This window comes from Sceloporus occidentalis, unplaced genomic scaffold (genome assembly GCF_023333645.1).
Source record: "Sceloporus occidentalis isolate IW3139 unplaced genomic scaffold, rSceOcc1.0.p SCAF_3, whole genome shotgun sequence".
Taxonomy (NCBI): Eukaryota; Metazoa; Chordata; class Lepidosauria; order Squamata; family Phrynosomatidae; genus Sceloporus; species Sceloporus occidentalis.
The window spans coordinates 222,567,000-222,586,634 of record NW_028316983.1 but is presented as its reverse complement, the minus strand read 5'-3'; the positions used below and the strand labels follow the sequence as shown (position 1 = coordinate 222,586,634).

Sequence of the window (19,635 nt, the reverse complement as noted above, 5' to 3'; positions counted from 1 at the left end):
CAAACTACCCGGCGTCCCTCCACCCCAAAAAGAACCCAGAAAAAATGGGTTCTTTTTGGGTCACTGGGCATACCTCATGAGTGCGCCAATGCCAAGTGTTAACTAATGACATAAGCGATGTGCAGCAATGTCTATATGCTGTGTGTCGCTTATGTCAAGATGGCGGTGCCCGTGTGGACGGGACACCACATTAGGCCGGCGCCGTGCTAAGGTTAGGGACTGTGAGGTTGGTGCAGGTCCCTAACCCTAGTATCAGTGGCAGCACGGCACATCAGGACCATTCGGTTAAGGACCAGATCAGGGTAAGTGGGCGGGGGGGGGGAGTTGCCTTGATCTATAAAAACACCTTCTCCTTGACCAGGAACCATGTTCGACAGACTAATTACATTGAGTGTATTTACCTGACCCTGAAGGCTAGGGACAGTTTAGGGATTCTGTTAGTCTACAGGCCACCCCGTTGCGCTAACAGACTCCCTGGCCGAGCTGACACAGCTGGTCTTGGAGCTGGTGCTGGAGTCCCCTAGGCTTCTTGTCCTGGGGGACCTCAACATCCCCTTCGAGGCTAGTCATGCTCTAACTGGTGCGGCTCGGGAGTTCATGACTACCATGACTGCCATGGGCCTGTCCCAACTGGTCTCAGGGCCCACGCATTCTGCTGGTAATACACTAGATATTGTTTTCTGTACGGACATGGAGTCTCCGTGGGCAGAGGTAACGAATATCTCTGCCCTGTCATGGACGGATCATTTCCTGGTTGAGGCTAGTATCAAGGTGACAACCCAGATCCCCCCCGGGGGTGGCGGACCTATTAGAATGGTCCACCCTCGAAGGCTGATGGAACCCAAAAGGTTCCAGGAAGCCCTAGAGGGCTACCTGGTTGGAACTGACGGCGATTCTGTTGATGCCCTGACCAACACCTGGGATATTGATCTCTCCAGGGCTATATACAGTATCGCTCCCAAGTGTCCTTTCCGGCCCGCTTCCAATAAAAAGCCCTGGTATACGGAAGATCTCAGGGCAAGGATGCGGACTGCGCAACGACTAGAGCGTAAATGGCGGAAACACCAGCACTTATCCGACAAGACACTCCTAGAGTCTCTTTTGAAGGCCTACAGAGTGGCAATTGGTGCAGCTAAGAATTCGTTCTATGCTGCACGAATTGCGTCCGCGGAGTCGCGTCCAGCAGAGCTGTTCAGGGTGGTGAGAGAGCTTACCCAACTGGCTCCCCCCCTGAACCCACTATTGGAGCCATCTAAAGCCTGCTGCGACGAGTTTAACAACTTCTTCGCGGATAAAATCTCTCGGCTAAGGGCTGATCTTGACGCTGTTATTGGTTCAGAATCGAGAGTAGAGGCATCCAGAGCTTCCGTGGACTCAGTTATACTGGATCAGTTTGAGTCTGTTAGTACCGAGGATGTGGACAGGATCCTCGGCAGCGTTAGGAAGACGACCTGCTCTCTCGATCCCTGTCCTTCATGGCTGGCAGTCCAAGGGGGAACGGCGTCAACAGAAATGTTGCGTCGTATTGTCAATTCATCATTCAGGGAGGGCCGTTTTCCATCTAATTTAAAGACAGCCATTGTAAAACCTTTATTAAAGAAGCCCTCCCTTGACCCCCTAATTCGAAATAATTATCGGCCTGTGTCACTGCTGCCATTCTTAGGGAAGGTGATCGAGAGGGCGGTTGCCTCCCAGCTGCAGAGGGTCTTGGAGGATACGGATTATCTGGACCCATTTCAAACTGGCTTCCGGGCGGGCTATGGGGTTGAGACTGCCGTGGTCGCCTTAGTCGATGATCTCCGTCTGGGCATGGACAGGGGTAGCATGTCCCTGTTAGTGCTCTTGGACATCTCTGCGGCCTTCGATACCATCGACCATGGTATCCTTCTGGAGCGCCTGGGGGAGTTGGGTATCGGGGGCACTGCTCTGCAGTGGTTCCGTTCCTACCTCTCGGGTAGATTCCAGATGGTGGAGCTGGGGGACTGTTGCTCCAATAAGAGGGCCCTCACATCTGGGGTCCCTCAGGGAGCGATTCTGTCCCCTATGCTATTTAACATTTACATGAAGCTGCTGGGAGAGATCATCCGGAGACACGGGGCGCGGTGTTATCAGTACGCTGATGACACCCAAATAGTCTTCTCTGTGTCTCCGACTGATGCAGTGACTAGGGATGGCATCTCTCCGCTCAACGCCTGCTTGGAGTTGGTAATGGGCTGGATGAGGGAAAACAGACTCAGCCTGAATCCAGAGAAAACGGAAGTACTGGTGATAGGCTCCCCTGGTCCAGGGATGGAAATTTTTCCACCCGTCCTGAACGGGGTCATGCTCCCTGTAAAGGACACTGTTCGTAGTCTGGGGGTGCTTCTGGACTCGTCGCTCCACCTAACTTCTCAGGTGGATGCGACAGTCAGAGGCGCCTGTTATCAGCTTCGGTTGATACGCCAGCTGCGACCCTACCTGGGCCGGGGGGACCTTGAAACAGTGGTACATGCACTGGTAACCTCTCGACTCGATTTCTGTAATGCGCTCTACATGGGGCAACCCTTGTACCAAACTCGGAAGCTTCAATTGGTTCAGAACATGGCGGCTAGACTGGTTACAGGTACCTCCAGAGCCAGTCATATAACACCGGTACTGGAGGACCTACACTGGCTGCCAATTGGCTTCCGGGCGCAATACAAGGTGTTGGTTATAACCTATAAAGCCCTAAATGGCTTGGGCCCAGGGTACTTGGAGGACCGCCTCTCCCCATACAATCCGCCCCGCACTCTCCGGTCGGGTGGGAAACAGCTTTTGAGAGTTCCTGACACGAGATATGTGATGTCTGCACATAGGGCTTTTTCTGCTTCGGCCCCGCAGGCTTGGAACTCTCTCCCTGTTGAGCTCCGCTCAGCCCCCTCCCTAGAGTCTTTTAGAAAAAACCTAAAGACTCATTTTTTCCGCCTTGCTTTCCCCCATGTCCCTTAATTCCACTCTTCTCCTTTATGCTGTTGTAATTGTAATGTAATGGATGTCTTTGGGGTTATTGCTGTTATTAGTTTTAATGGTTTTAAAAGGTGATTGAATGATGGATATTTTTATTGTTGTATTTTATTGCTTAATGTGGCGGGATTTCTTTTATTGGATTTGTTGTATCATATTTTAACTGATTGTAAACCGCTGTGATCATTGTAATAGCGGTATACAAATAAAGATTCATTCATTCATTCATTCATTCATTCATGTGTCCTGGGCTTAGGAAAGGCCAAAAAAGGCTCATGATGGAGCTTTTGTGATCTTCTCTGGCACTGCCATTTCCTTTGCACCATGTGCCATGCTTCAGGATCCAGTATTTAGCATGGTACAGTAGTATGAGTGCTGCACAAAACAAGGTTCAAATACCAACTGGGCCATGGAAGCCTACCAGGTCACCCTGGCCAAGGCACACTCCCTCAGCCTCAAAAGAGGGCAATGACAAACCCCTTCTGAATAAATCTTGTCTTAAAAACCATGAACCCATTAGGATTGTCATAAGTAAAAAAATAACTTGAATGCACACAATAACAACAACAACACAGTACAAAGGCATCCCTAGGATTAATCCCTGCCTATATGCACTGAAGTGGGGGAAATGGAAGAAGTATGCATAAACATATACACACACCCCTTGGATTTAGCAGGAAGGCAGTCAACTTGTATACTAATAGTCTTTTCAGAAAAATTATGGATTCATACTTAAAAATCTTTATTTTATTCTGTTTTGCAACAGAACCACATTTTTAAATGTGGCCACAGAGCTTCCAGTGTTTGCATTCCAAGATGTATGAATGACAGAGAAAATAATCTCCCTTGACACAGATGAAATCAGAAATATATTTCTAATGTAGATTAAGATACACACACTCGCTCTCCTCCTCATTCCAGCATGAGATTTAATCCTACATAGAGGTTGAGCTAGCAAAGCTAGTTCTAAATAAAGATCAGAAAAACAAGCTTTGGGAATGAAGAGAATTAGACTGAAGTAGCAAAGACTGATATATGGAGAACCAGTGTGGTGTAGTGGTTTGAGAGGTGAACTACAACTCTGGAGACCAGGGTTTGATTTCCACTCAGCCATGGAAATCCACAGGGTGACCTTGCACAAGGCACATGCTCTCAGCCTCAGGGGGAGGCAAAGGCAAATCTCCTCTGAAGAAATTTTGCCAAGAAAACTCCATGATGGGCTCACCTTAAGACTGACTGGGTGACTTTGGGCAAGTCACACTCTCTCAGCCTCAGGTAAGGCAATGGCAAAACCCCACACAATAAACCTCCTTTAGGTTGCATAAGTTGGAAACTTGGAAAGGCACTTTGAAGGCATACAATACACAGATCTCCATAAGCAGGAAATGACTTGAAGGTACACAATAAATAATTTGTATGTGAAGTTGAAGGCTTTCACAGCCGGCATCCATAGTTTTTTGTGGGGATTTCGGACCATGTGGCTGTGTTCTGGAAGAGTTTATTCCAGACATTTTGCCAGCATCTGTGGCTGGCATCTTCACAGAAGTAATTGGTGCAAGAATAGATTACCTTGGAATTCCAAAATGTCCTCCATTTTGAGCAGATTAAGAAGCATGAATTTATATTTGTATTTGTGTTTTTGACTTTTTCTTTGCTCATGTCCTCCATTTTCTCTCTCCAAGGTCCTTCATTTCGAGTTGCCTTGCCCTCATCTGCTGTTGTGACACTCTGCAAAAAGAGAGAAAAAGTAAGAACCCAATATTCAGAAGAAGAAAAAATAGTGTATCAAAGAAAGATTGTGCTGAACCTTGGAAAAATCAAGCTTGCCCCACATAAGGTCCTTTTATTTATTTTATTTTTAAAAAAATACTTTATTAAACAAAATTAGTACCAACAATTTTACAATTCATAAATTTAACAATTAAACCAACATATTTTCTAACATTATTTTGTTATGTATTGTTCCTTCTTCTCTCTTATACCTCCAGATTCCACTTAAGACCCTTTTAAAGAGATCTTGTAGCACCTTGGAGGCTAAATGAAAGAAAGAAATTGGCAGCATGAGCATCTGAGGAAGTAGGTTTCAGTCGACAAAATGCTCATGCTGCCAACTCCTTTCTTTTAGTCAGTCTCTAAGGTGCAACAAGACCTGTAAATCCTGATTCTACAAACTAACACGTCTCTCTCCCTCTCTCTCTCTATATATATATAGTAAAAAGGCTGCTATATGGCGCCCTCTTCTTCTGCATTCTGAAAAATGGTACAGTCCAAAGAAAGGGGGGGAGTGAGTGAGTATAGCCGTCCCACTCAGTTTTGAGGAACGTCCTTCCGGTAGGAACCAATGTGCCAGAGTCACACGTCACGCCGGAGCGCAAAACGGGAGGAACCACCCCTCCCTGCAGCCTCAACGGGCCTCCTCCTCCCCCACAAGAAGAGGCTGCGCGCGCACCTCCCGGCCCTTAATTAAAGAAAGAGGGGGAAGAAAAAAAAAGAAATGACGTTTGACGTAATCACGTCGAGCCTCGCCTCGCTGTCCAATCCCTGCACGTTTCACATCGCCGCGGGCGGCTTTCCTAATGAGAAACGGGTTGCCATTGGCTGCCGTCGCCCACCTTTTCTCTTTCCCAGGGCGGAGAGAGCGAGGGAGCAAGGAGAGGGGCCGCTGGAACTTAAGATGGCGGCGCTTGTGAGAGTCGGGTGCTGAGCGACTCCCTTTTTGGCTGCTAGCGCTCCGCCGCGTCGGATATTACTGTCCTTTTGGCCCTTTCTGGAGGAGGAGCGGAGGCTCCCGAGTGTGAAGGCGTCCCCCTCCGCCGCCCGTTTCCTCCTCCTTCTCTTTGGGGAGGAGGGGGAGAGACCCAGAGACAGACATGACCTCCATCCACTTCGTGGTGCATCCGCTCCCGGGCACCGAGGACCAGCTCAATGACCGGTGAGGCCCCGGAGGGGAAGAAGGGGGAAGGCAAGGGAGCCCCCTTCAGCTGCAGGAGCAGCTTTGCCCCCCACAGCAGCCCCCCTGGGAGGAGGAGGAGGAGGAGGCGGAGGCGGAGGCGGAGGCGGGGGCGGGGAGGAGCCCTCCATGCCTGGGAGAAGGAGGAGGAGGAGGAGGAACAGCCGGTGGTGTCACTTGGAGGGAGCGGGGGAAGGCCCCAGGGCCCCCTCCCCAAACATCCACCTTTGGGCAGAAACAGGCCTTGGTTCATTTCTAAGTGTCACTATAGGGCACCTTTCTCCCCCGAAGAGACCAGAGTCTGCTCACAGATTCTTTTAGAGAAGAACACCTTACAATAAAATGTGTCCTTTGAAAATGTTGGAGAGAAGGTCTGAGCGGGAGGAGAGAGGAGAGGCCCCAGGGATTGTGGATTATTAGCATTTCACATTTCCAAATATTTAATTTTGATTAAAAATACATTAATTTTTAAAAAATCTTTAAAAGCATCACAGTTGACCGAATTTTCACTTTGAGCCCATGAAACGATGCACATGTAAATACGCATAGGCTGCGTGTATGATACTGTAATTTAAAGGTACAATTTTAATTGTGCAAGTTGTTTATGTCACAACTATTAGTGTGACCTTCAGTGATATATGGCAGTGCTACCATTGATGAGTAACATCAGTGGTGTCACTTGAGGGGTGTGTGCAGGGGATGCGGCCCTCGCCAGGCGATCCCACTGCCCCCCAAACATTTACCTTTGGGAAGAAACAGGCTGTGGCATTGGCCCGTGTCTCTTGGAAACATTGAAGAGGTGGTCTGAGTGGGGTGAGGCTCAGTGGAAGGAGACTGCAAGGAACCCATCAAAATGCTGGGGTTGGGGTAGTGTAGCCCAGTTTTGTGCCCTCTGCTCCTGGGGTGACCGGATGTCCTCACTGCAAAGGGACAACCAGGCACCTCAAATGTAGGTTGTTCAAGAACTATGGAGGACCCGACCAAAGAAAAGCTGAAAACACATCTTAGCAAAGTTTCACTTCAAGCGCATGCAACTATGTACAGAGGGGCCTTGGTATCCATTTGGGTTTGGGGTGAGGCTCATGTGGGAGGAGAAAGGAGAGGCCCCAGGGGTTGCTGTTGTTTTTAAATCAAAGTTTCAAATTAAAAAAATTAAAATAACTTAAAAAAATTTCCTTTGCAAACATCACAGTGCAAGACCCCCCCCCCCAAACCCCTTCCTCCCTATAAGATCGGTGGAATGTAATCCAGTTTTGTGACCTCCGCCCCCAAGGTGACCGGATGTCCTCACCGCAAAGGGAGGACCAGGCACCTCAAAATGTAAGATGTTTGAGGGAAAATGGAGGACATGATCAATAAAGAAAAGCTTTAAAAAAACACTCATATAAAAAGCAGGGCATTCACAGAACAATTGAGGGCATGATCAAAGAAAAGCTAAAAACATCACATCTTGTCGATTTTTCATTTCAAGCGCATGACGTTTGATGTGTTAATGTTTAGGTCATACGTATGATATTGTATTTTTAAAGTAATTTTGTGTTCATTGTTTATGTCAAACTGTGTTACCATTACGTTCAGTGATGTATGGGAATTACGATTTATGAGTAACATTAGTACTAAAGGTATGACTAAAGATTCTGTATGGTGTAAGATGGGAGGAGGTCAGTCGGAGGGTGACATTGGGCAGTAGGGAGGAAGAAGGTTGGAGGCGGAGCCTTGGAAGGACCCCCTTTCCCCTATAAAATTGGTGGGCTTGGGATAATGTACACTGGTTTTGTGTCCTCCACCCCCAGAATGACCAGATGTCCTCAGTGTAGGGAAGGACCATGCACCTCAAAATGTAGGATGTTCAAGGAAAAATGGAGGAGCCCTGGTGGCGCAGTGGTTAAATGCCTGTACTGCAGCCATTCACTCAAAACCACAAGGTTGCGAGTTCAAGACCAGCAAAAGGGCCCAAGCTCGACTCAGGCTTGCATCCTTCCGAGGGCGCTAAAATGAGTACCCAGACTGTTGGGGGCAAATTAGGTTACTTGCTGTTCACCGCTATGATCTTTGGAATAGCGGTATATAAATAAAACAAATTATTATTATTTTTAAATAAAAGCTAAATAAACCCAACTCATACCAATTTATGCTTCATAGCCATGCTCAAAATGGAGGACATTTTGGAATTACTCCTGTACAGAAAGTTGAAATGTAGGGCATATCCTGGAAAAGGAGGACATCTGGTCACCCTGTCTATTCCCCCCCCCCCGCTAGGAACCTAACGTGGGATTGTTGAGCACATGTGTGTGTGTATAAGATGCTGGTGCATGAATGGGTGCATGTACTTTTCTTGTTATATATGGCACACAGGTGACCACCTGTCCTCATCACAAAGGAGGACCAGGCACCATAGAACGGAGACGTTCAAGAAAAAAGTGGCGTACATGACAAAATAAAAAGCTAAAAACACTCATATAAGTATAAAATCCTGTGTCTTAGTCATGCTCAAAATGGAGGGCAATTTTGGAATTCTTCGTGGGCAGAAGGTGGAACTGTAAGACATTTCCTAGAAAAATGAGGATGTCTGGTCACCCAGGTGGCATATTGAGGAGTGCAATGTTGTTGTTGCTGCTGCTGCTGCTGTTGTATGCCAACAGGTTGTTTCTGACATGGCTACCCTATCATGAGGGTTCTTGGCAAGGGTAGTTTAGAGGAGGTTTGCCATTGCTTTCCCTTGAGGACGAGAGAGTGTGACTTGCCCAAGGTCACCCCCAGTGAGTTTCCATGGACTATCTGGGAAGCAAACCCTGGTCTCCAGAGTTGTAGTTGAACACTCAACCACTATCCCACTCTAGCTCTCCACGTGTTTGTGTATCTCAGATAGTCTTGATTCTTTGGTGTACTGAAGTTTCTGTTCTGTATTTAGAACTGGCTTTGTTAGCTCTACCTCTGTGTAGGATTAAATCTCATGGTGCTGTTTTGTATCAGGGACACCATTTTACTGCACCATTGTATTTAATGGGATTTGATTATCCACCAACGTTGCTATCCACAGCAGGTCCAGGAACCAAACCCCAGCAGATAACAAGGGGTGGTTGTTGTGTGTCATCAAGTTCTTTCCGACTTATAGTGAACCTAAGACGAGCCTATCATGGTTTTTCCTTGGCAAGATTTGTTCATAGGAGTTTGCTATGGCCATCTTCTGAGGCTGAGAGAGTGTGTCTTGCCCAAGGTCATCCAGTGGGTTTCATGGCCAAGCTGGGAATTGAACCCTGGTCTCCGGAGTTGTAGTCCAACAATCAAACCACTACACTGGTCCTCACAGGCATGACTATTTTGCAACCAGGACTAGTGTGGTGTAGTGGTTTGAATGGTGGCCTAGGAGTTTGAGAGACCAGGGACTGAATCCCTGCTCGGCCATAGACTCCCACTGTGTGGCCTTGTGCAAGTCTCTCAGCCTCAGAGGAAGGCAGTGGCAACCCCCTCGCCCTCTGAACAAATCTTATCCACAAAAACCTGTGATAGGGTTTCCATAAGTGGGAAATGACTTGAAGGCACACAACATCAGTATTTCAGGGCACAATTCACTCAGTTCACCAGAGTTTATCATGAAGGTAACTTTTTTCTGGACACATATTAATTGGTTTCTGAATGTGCAGAGTGTGGAGGTGAACCTTGACCCTTTAGCTCCTTTTCAAATAAAACCTCTGCTTGATGGAGGGCTTGGGGGGATTCTGTGCCTTGTTGGAATGTGTTGATATGGCTCTCTCCCATGAAACACCCTATTTCTTGTTTCTGTATATGTATTGAGAACTGCTGGGATTTTTGAACAATAATTGACAGTTCACTTTTGGGAATGTTACAAGGGCCTATCCAAATTTGCACAGCTGATTTCCAGATCATACCTGAAAGAAATTGCTAATCATAACTAGAGATGGGAGAAAAAGAAACAGGAGTTGGAATTCACATAACATTAAGATGGGTAGTGCAAATACAAACTCATAAGTAAATGTATTTTGGTGTTTTATCTGATGTTTATTGGGTTTCCTGGGGAGCAACGTAGAGCAGAAATAGTTCTAATTATATTGGGATTGGTGGCCTTGGAATAGCTGACTGGAAGTATAATGGAAACATAATTGAAAGCTTAAATTGCTGGGTATTCAAAGTTCATTTTAATATTCAGGTTCCTGCCTCCCCAGCCCCTAAAGGGTTTTCTTACAGATAACCTGCAGATGCAGCTTCTCCTTCATTTACTAAATATCTGAAGAGATAGACAATTTATTAGATTAATTTGTGTCTCCCTGAACATTGTCCATTGTGTTGGAATTGTACAGTGCAATGGTGTGTATTCAGAAGTAAGGCCCTGCTGTGTTAAGTGGGCCTTTTTTCCAAATCAGTTAGCATAGGGTTGCAGCCTCAATTGTGTGTTTTTAAAATATTACTGAAAGAGAGCATGTAAAGCTAAATGGTGGGTGGAATGGAATACGGTACATGAGTATACCTCCTCTAAACCTTTACTTGCCTAGATCTAGATTAGAAAGGAGAAATTTCTTGATGGGTGTGTTTTCTTTCTCTTGAATGACCTGGTGACACATTTTACACTGCAGAAAGTGCCATGTGCTGAGAATAGGGATAGCTCTGAGACTGACAGCAGATTCAGTACAACCTGTGAATGTGGCATATTGTTGCTGAAATACTGTGGCATAGTGGTGGCAATAAGACATTAAGGGTGAGATGAATGCATACACATTTTGATTTAATTCTATTACAACTATAGATTAAAATAATATTCAGAAATAAGTCCCTCTGGTTACTGGTCTTCCTATTAAAAATGATTATGTTTCAGCTGCAGTATTTCTTATTCTCTGTAGAGGGGGGTGTTTATTACTTTTTTTGAGATTTAAAAATTTACAAATGTACAGTTTTTCACTTTTCATATATATTTGAAACACTTTTTTTTTACTGTTCCAGTTTTGTAAACAATATTCTAGCTGTTTTCTTTCAGATTAAGGCAGACGGTGCATATAAGTGTAGTGTTTATGAAGTTGCAATGCTAAAAAGAAAAGGTTTTCATCTAGCACTAGGCTCTTCTATGATGCTGTTTAAGATGTCATCACTGATTGAGTTCTGAATGTTTAAAACATTTTACAAAATGGTCCTTAGCAGCTAATAACTTCTTAGCCAAAATTTATGATTTCAAAAATTTATTAAGTTTAGACATACACATTTTTTCCAAATTGTAAGTTGTAAAAATATTTATTTGATTTAGTTATGCTAACCATTCATCAAGACAATTTTCTTATGTCAGTGAATCATTATTATAAATGTTTGCAAAGATGAAGCATATTTTTGTGTTTCATAGGGTCTTTGTTCATTGTTCATAGTTGTAAACAAACTGAGGACAACATGGTTGATTCTCCCTATGCTTTATTATCTTCACAACATCCCTGAGAGGTATGTTTAGGCTGAGAAGGAATGACTGACCTAGGGTCACACAGGCAGTTTCATGAATGTTTAGGGTTTGCACTAGGAGCTTACAGTTCAACAGCTGTGCTTTTGATAACTTGTATTTATAAAATGGTCCAAATTAATTGATGATTAAAATCTCACTGTTGCAAAACCAGATTATTTTTCAGTATTTATTGCAGACCTATCCTTAAAAATCAGGGACAGATGAGTAATGTTAATTTTACTCTGAATCATAAAGATGTTTAATTTCGCATACATTTTTGAGTCAGACACTTGAGATCTTGATTACTTAACAGAAATATATCTTAACTGTAGTGAAAAGACGATGAAGATTGTCTCTATTCATGAGCTATTGTGCTGCTCTGAATACGTTCAGTGACTGCCTTCCCCAGTGCTTCAACAGGATTTTATTTCTGTTTTACAGCAGAGAAAGCAGATAGTAGAATGAAAAGAACTGGAGGTTCATAGCTTAGTGCATAACATTTTGAATAAACTAAACTGGTGCTTCATTCTGAAGGCAAGCCTGCCATCTCTACTAGATTTTAGATAATTCTGCTCTAATATGTTTTGTGTCACTGTCTGGTGCAGCAGTTATTTGCTGACTTGCTTGATCAGCAAGTGTTAGGTTGGCTGTTAAATTGGGTTATTCTACAGAATATGAAGATGCACACACCTTCAGTGTGAGAACAGTGAAATTAGAATTTAAATGTGCGTTATCAAACAAGACTGGTATATAGCTACTTTTTCACTTTGTGTAATTCTGTTCCCATGGAAAAAATGAAGTATTACTGTCAAAAACTGCATTTTTAATTGGAACAATTCTTTTGTTCCTGAAATATATGCTATCCTATGTCTGTCATTGTACAGCCATAACATTGTGGGTCCTCCTGGTCCTATTTGTTGTAGCCAACAATAATGTGTGGTGGGGGCAGGGAAATGCAGAGTGTCTTGGTGTCGTAATGTGGGATAAGTGATACTGCACATCATGTGGGAATGATGTGTAACCTGATAAAGGAATCCAGCTTCATAACATTCCAGATTTTCCCCTGCTGCAGGGCTGGGTGAAGTGCATCCAATGTGCCACAGATGGCCTTCCTCCCCCCCTTTTTGGCAGTGTCCAGTGCTTCCCCCATTAAAAAAAAGTTTGACAGCACACTACAAAACCCATTATATTTTATGGGGAAAGGAACTAAATGCACGATGTCAGAGGTTCATTCCTTTTTGTTCAGTATCAGTGATCAGTATAGTCATTGTCAAGTTAATTAAAGTCATTGAATATATACATTTAAGCTTTATTTTTGCACGAACATAAAATGAACAGTACTGAAGTATAATTCAAAGACATAGCTTTGTTAGTCTCGATTGGTATGCAAAAGGATATTGTAGCACCTTTGAGACTGAGAGAAAGAAGTTGGTAGCTTAAGCTTTCTTAGACTGAGTCTACTTCATCAGATGCAGGGCATGGACAGACATTTATACCCATGAATGGTGGAGGAAGTTCTTGGAATATTATGTTGCTGGCTGGGAACCAGAAAGGAGATGTGGTATACTAGGCAAGACAGACCTCATGAGGCTGATGTATTAACTAATGTTCTAATAATGTGTAGCATACCAGGAAACCTTGGCCTCTATTCTGCTCACTCTTGATTGGCTGCTGTTTGTGGATATAGCCCATTTCTGCTGGTTATTCCCTTGAAGTTTTTTTTGTTCAGTGAGTTCTGTTTTGAGCTGGAAGTTGGAATGCCCAGGAAGATTGAAGTGTTCTGCAACTGGTTTTTGTGTATGCCCATTCCTAATGTCTGATTTATGTCCATTTATCCTCTGACCCAGACTGGTCTGTTTGCTCAGTGTAGTGTTATGAAGGGCACTGTTGATAGAGGAAAGCATATATCATGTTAGAGGATGTACAAGTGAAAATACTTTTAATATTGTTGGTGATTAGGTCCTGTGATGATATTGAGTAGATGTGTGGGCAGAGTTGTAGCAAGGTATGTACCCATGCTGTGTATCCTCCTGTAGGTAAACAGCTGAGCTTTGGAGTCTGTCTGTAGCAAATAAAGACGAGCCCTTGAGAGGGTAACATTATTGTAGTTCATTAATGATATGTCTGAGTGTTTGTAGTTCATTAATGATATATGTGCATGATTGCAGAGATTGCAGTTGACAGCTGTACGTGACCACTAGTGGGGTCCTGCTATTTCTTTTCATTGATCCATTTTTAATAGATTAGACCTGGTACAAGTCTTGCCTTGTTGATTTATTTGTTTGTTTTTTAACTTCATATGGTGGATACTGTAGCTTGAGGTATTTTTGTTGTAATTCTATGAGTTTAGCAACCTTGTCTTGTGGATTTGAACAAATGCAATATAAACTATGGCTATAAACTATGGATTTGGTAGTGTGCTCAGGATGGAAACTGGAGGCATGCAAGTATGTGTGGTGGTCAGTGGGTTTATGATATATTTATGGTTAGCTCCCATACAGAGCAGTATATTAGGATCTAATCCAAAGTTGTGTATGAGAACTGATCCCAAGATCCTATGACCTCCCTCCGCCAAAAGCTTCACACCCAACTTCTTCATGGTATTTTGCTGTCCAGGGGTGAGCAGCTGCCAGGGTGGGGTAAGGGCCATTCTGCCGGCTGCATCTCTGCATCCCAGGAGCACTGGAAGTGATGCAAATGTTTTGGCTACCAGTTTTGTTCTTCCTGCATAGAGATGAAGCTTGGTGGAAATTGTGAAACTGCTGCATTTACAATGTAGTTTTAGGTTGTTCCAGGCCAATTTGGGGTGGGAAATCATCTCCAAATTTGTTCCTTCTGGAGGACCTGGAGAATCAGAAACCATATGCTATTTGTGTTCTGTGCTTTCCTACTGTAGACTTTGAATTAGGTCAAGAGTAAAGGTGGGATGGAAATTTAGTTGAGTTCCTGTTGAAATAAATGAGCAGAGTGCCATTGTGTTATTCTGCTGATGGAAGCTAGGGAATAGTGGGGTGGTAATTCATTCTGTTCTTGCACACTTAAAATCTGTTCTGCCAGGCTTGGAAATTCTCCAGACCAGTTTTTGAAGCACTGCGTGTGAGGAGGTTGGAGAGGAGGGGAAATTTTTATTGAATATGGAAAACTTTTTGCTCCGCATCAGTGCATTGCATCTCAAGCTATATGATAGGTGATGTGGGCAGATTTTTTCCCCAGTGTGTAAGAGACTCATACTGTACTGTATTTATATTAATTGACTGCAATTGTTTCTTTCTTTCTGGAAACTTGCCAACAGAGTGAAGCTGGTCCTTGGGTCACCATTTTGTGTAGACTGCTTTAACAGGCATTCATGAGCATGAAATAATGTTTCAAGAAGAGCAATAATAAGAATGCCTAATAATAATGTATAAATAATGTGTCTATGCACACATGACAAAGTGGATGAGTAAGGGGCTCTACAGACGGGCGGCATGTAGCCACCCCTTTTAGCCCCAGATTGTTGTTGCAGCAACCACATGCCGTGGCAGTGATCCGCACCCTGCAGGGAGCAAAGAAGAAGCCACAAAAAGCAGCTTCTTCTTGTTCCCTGGAAGGGGTGTCATAGGCGCGCCGGTGCACCATGATGATGCTCTTTCTGTGCAACGCCATCTGGACGCTGCACCAAGGTATGTCATCATGGTGCATGCCATGTGGACAGGTGCGCATCAAGATGGTGCCTGGGCGGTGTGGTGAGGGCTTCAAGCGTGCGGTCTGTACTGCCCCTTACTGGGTCTAGAGTTTATGCAGGCTTGTGCACATTACATGAATAAGTTTCATTCATTATGGTTTTCTATACTACTCTGGTTTGGAATTTTCCTATTTCCCAGCTTTATTATATGATAAATCTTCACCCTTACTATTTGTGTAGATCTTATCTAATCTATTTCTAGTTTACCAAATTTTTTCTTAAGTTATGATGTCCCAAATTGAAGACAATATGTTAAAGGGAAGTCCTAAAGTATTCTGTAGTTTTAGTGTTTTCATGTATTTGAGTATGATTAGGTTCTACAAATTTTACTGGCTTTGGTGGCAACTGAACATTTATTATTGCTAGAACCCTACCTTAACCCATATGTCTGGATTTTATCCCTAACTTTGCAGTGCATTACACTTTTTAGAAGTGTGCTGCTCAGATGTAAAGAACAAAAATAAGCCCTGGTCCTCCTCCAGTGGAATGTAGAGATGATGTTGGAAGCACCTTGCAAGCAAGCACAGTTAGAAAACAAACCTCAAACATCACTCCAATAATACAATAATAATAAAACAATCTACACTAGGAATGCAGAAGGGGTGGAGTCAGGATTGTACCATTAGTCTACCATCAGTAATATTGCCTACTCTATTCTCTGCATTTGATAGGTGCCTGGGGTTTGTCATACTTGTCAGAGAGCATAGGGACATCTGTTGTGTGCATAATTGTGGATATACCATATATACTCGTCTATAAATCAGGAAATTTATGCCAAAAAATTGACCCCAAAATCCCAGGTTGACTTATTTATGGGTCAGTATGGTAATGTGACAGCAGCTCTTTCAGATTTCCCATGCAGTCAGCAGAGCAGTTTATTTCTTTCTTGCGCCAAGCAGAAAGAGTCCTGGGTGACTGACTGATTTTAAAGAATCCCTCTCCCACCCGCTGTCTGAGGAGTGAAGGATGAAAGGAAAGCTGAAACAATGAAGCAAAAAGCATCCATTAGAGTCTCTCTTACTATACGCACACATACACACACTGAAGAAGCCTCCACGTTTTACTCCTGACTTATCCATGTGTTATAAATGTAACATTCATGTTTTATAAATGTAACAAATTGTTACACAAGTTAGGAGCGTGGCTGCACCAGTGTTCCCATTGCTTGATGTGGTCAATGGTATGCTAAGCTTCAACCCAATATGATTCCAGCAGGGTAGAAACACTCCACAGTTAAGGCTGGATTTAATCATTGCACATAGCACATGGGAAATTATACACACATGGTTTGCAATGAGGAACTGGTTGGTTCAGTGGAAATGGTGTTGGATCCCTGCCTTTCTTTAGTTTTAGAAATTCATTTTTGCCAGGCTCTACAGGAATCAGGCTCCAATATCTGTACAGCTTAAACGTGTGTAAGAATATAGTCTTCACATGAGCGGTTGCACACATGAAAGAACACTCCTAATAGATATTCAAACTGTGCAGGGAGACATTAGTGACAGGACTGCATGGCATGTTTTACATTGAGGAAGCGGGACTACTTACCAGATTGTAATTCACATATTTTGCTATATTTGTAACATATTAGGCTAGAGGTGCTATTCAAAGTAGCAGTCTGTGGACCAGTGCCACTCTGCAAACCATTGTCTTCTGGTCCACTGTGTGTTTCCAAGATACAGTGAAATACTTGTAGGCGCTGGGCACAAATATTGTTCCAGTAGATGGTAACTGGGAAGAAAATGCCTGGTCCACCTCATCTGATAGTTCAAAAAGGACACATCACTAGGCTAAAGGATTTAGTTCAGGGTTGCATTAGAAGGTATTTCTCATGTTGGAGTTTCTAACCAAGTTTCTCTGGACTCAACCATGGCATAATAATCCCCCTTCCCAAGTAGTTTTACCTCACAGGCTAAATTACCAAGAATATTTCTCTTTGTTTCAGGAGTCTGTGTATCATCAGGTAGCATATTCGGGCTGTTACTGCTGATTCTTGAGACTAGTGCTTGAAAAACAGTGCTGTTGACGTAGAGTTCCCTAAGGCACATTTCTTAGTGGGAGGATATCTGCTGCTTCACAAACAGTAGCTTTCACTGCTACTTTGACAGAATTAGATATAGAACAGGTCTGATACAATCGTGATGAGGAGTGGTTGGATATAGGCCTCAGGCTGGTGGGTCAGCCTTGTTCTAACACAGGACCTGAGGGGTTCATGTGTGTTCTAACATAGGATCAAATGAAAGTAAAGTGAGTATGTGTACTGCAGAGACAGAGAACATGCCCCTCCATCTGATGTTTCATTGCACATCTGAACATCACCATCACTGACTTTGCCAGGTATGTCTGGCATTTGAAGGATCATAAGTTGCACACCCAATTTATTGATTCTACCTCCTTGCTGAAAGTGTAGTTCTTAGTTTTTGGTCGGTTTTTTGGGCTATGTGCCATGTTCTGGAAGAGTTTATTCCTGATATTTTGCCGGCATCTGCAGTTGGCATCTTCAGAGAATGCTGGCATGGAAGTGAGTGCAGTATATATACTGTGTGAGCCTTGGTTGAGAGGAAGTGGTTTACATGTTAATCTGTGTGTTGGTCTGCTGTTGAATGGCAAGGCCTCAGAGTGTCCATTTAATTAGTGATCCATTGTCTGCTGGGAAATCCCCCTGACCCTGGGTGGTTTTCATTTGCACTTGTTGGGTCTTGATTTTGGTGTTTTTCAAGACTGGTAGCCAGACTTTGTTTACTTTAATGGCTTCTTCTTTCCTGTTGAAGTTGTCTAGGTGTTTCTGGATTTCAGTGGCTTCCCTGTGCATTCTGTCCTGATAGTTGTTGACATGGTCCAGAATTTCAGTGTTTTCAAATAGCATTTTATGCCCAGGATGGTTTATAATGTGTTCTGCTACTGCTGATTTTTCTGTCTGACCCAGTCTGCAGTGTGTCTTGTGTTCCTTGATTCATGTTTGATCACTACGTTTGGTGGTCCCTATGTAGACTTGCCCACAATAAACAAACTGTTCTAGAACATAGCCACATAGCCTGAAAGACCCACAAAAAATTATGTATGCCAGTCGTGAAAGCCTTCGATTTCACAATGTAGTTCTTCTCACCAATAATGGAGTTTATGAATGTGTTTAGAGTTGCTCAAGCAAAAGAATAAGTGCTTACTAATAAAAGCAGGGGATTTCCATGAGTCAGTCCTTTCATTTATTACTTTTATATTGCCATTAATATATTGGGTGCTTTATGAAATGAAGTAGAACAGATCTCTTCCTCAAGAAGCATTTAATCCACAATTTAACGTAGAGAAGAAAATAGGAAGGGAAGGTGAGCTAAATAGATTTTTATTGAGATTATGGATTTTCCACCTTTTGTTGTGGATTTTTAAAAACTAAGAATTACAGAAAAAGATGAGATTTGAAGAGAAAGTTGAAGGAAGTAACATTGGCATCTCATAGTTGTTTTGTGGGGTAGTTTCATCTATAATACTCAGGTGGAGTGGGACCAGGAGAACTTTACATCAGCAAAGGTACTGGAGCTGGAATAGGACAGGATTTTTTTTTCTTTGAAAATTAAGATGCATTTATGTTACATCTAGGAGTGGTCGTTACAAAGGAAAGTAATCTTTTAAGTGTTTCAATATGAATTCCAGAATGTAGTTTTTATGTCTCTTAAAATAAATGGGAAATAACTGTTCATTTTTTACCTCGGTCTGCATGAAGCTGTTTACTTAAGTAATTTTCTTCTGAGCAATCTATTTTTAAAGGTGTTAATTTTTTTTAACCAAACAGTACTCAGTATTTATATCCTATAGTGTCTTCTGGACATTTCAGTCCCGTTCAACCACTGCCCTGGGTTCTGAGTTTTTGCTAGCTCAGAAATTGGTTACATCTTTATAAACTAATCTGTGGACTGTATGATAAATTCTGACAAGAAATGTGTTATTTGGTATATGCTTATAGATACTAATTGATACTTTGTCTTTTTCAGGTTAAGAGAAGTTTCAGAGAAGCTCAACAAATACAATTTAAATAGGTGAGATGGAATTAGTGGGTGTTACACCAAGGGGGAAAAATAACCTGACGTCAAGGGAAAATAATGTGAGGAACTCCAACATTGCTACATCATTGTAACTGACGAAGTGGATTTGACTCTATGAAGGCTCATTCTAAAATAAATCTGTTGGTTTTAAAGGTGCTGCTAGATTCCCTCTTCTCCCCCCTCCCTTTTTAGGAAAAACCTTTACTGTTCACATTTGAATCACTTGGGTAGGCAGATGAGGGAAGGAGGACCCAGGAGCACATGTACTTCTCACTGTACAATATGGATGTGGTTTTATGTTTGACATTCCATTGGTGTCCAAATTAAATACAATTGGAACTACTAGCTTAAAGAGGGGACAGCTCGTAGGTAGCCTTTTTTGTTCTGTGTGGAAAACAATAACAACACTTAAAATCTATGATACTTTGATTTCCACCTGAGAGGGTAAGGTCAGGATATCTTGAAAGAGTACTTCTTCCTTGGAAGTCTTTAAGCAGATGCTGAA

At 43.1% G+C, this 19,635-nt stretch overlaps 1 protein-coding gene across 6 annotated transcripts in view; it reads left to right on the top strand.

Annotated features, from left to right (window-relative positions):
* Positions 1 to 5,575: 5,575 nt before the first annotated feature.
* Positions 5,576 to 19,635, top strand: part of LOC149317548 (E3 ubiquitin-protein ligase UBR5) — an 89,454-nt gene continuing 75,394 nt past the window's right edge. For all 6 annotated transcript variants that reach the window (XM_089517747.1, XM_089517748.1, XM_089517746.1 and 3 more), the window contains exons 1-2: positions 5,576 to 5,914; positions 19,080 to 19,124. In XM_089517747.1, the coding sequence (XP_089373873.1) occupies positions 5,853 to 5,914; positions 19,080 to 19,124 (107 nt within the window). In that variant the 5' untranslated portion in view covers positions 5,576 to 5,852. The remainder of the gene's footprint in view (positions 5,915 to 19,079; positions 19,125 to 19,635) is intronic.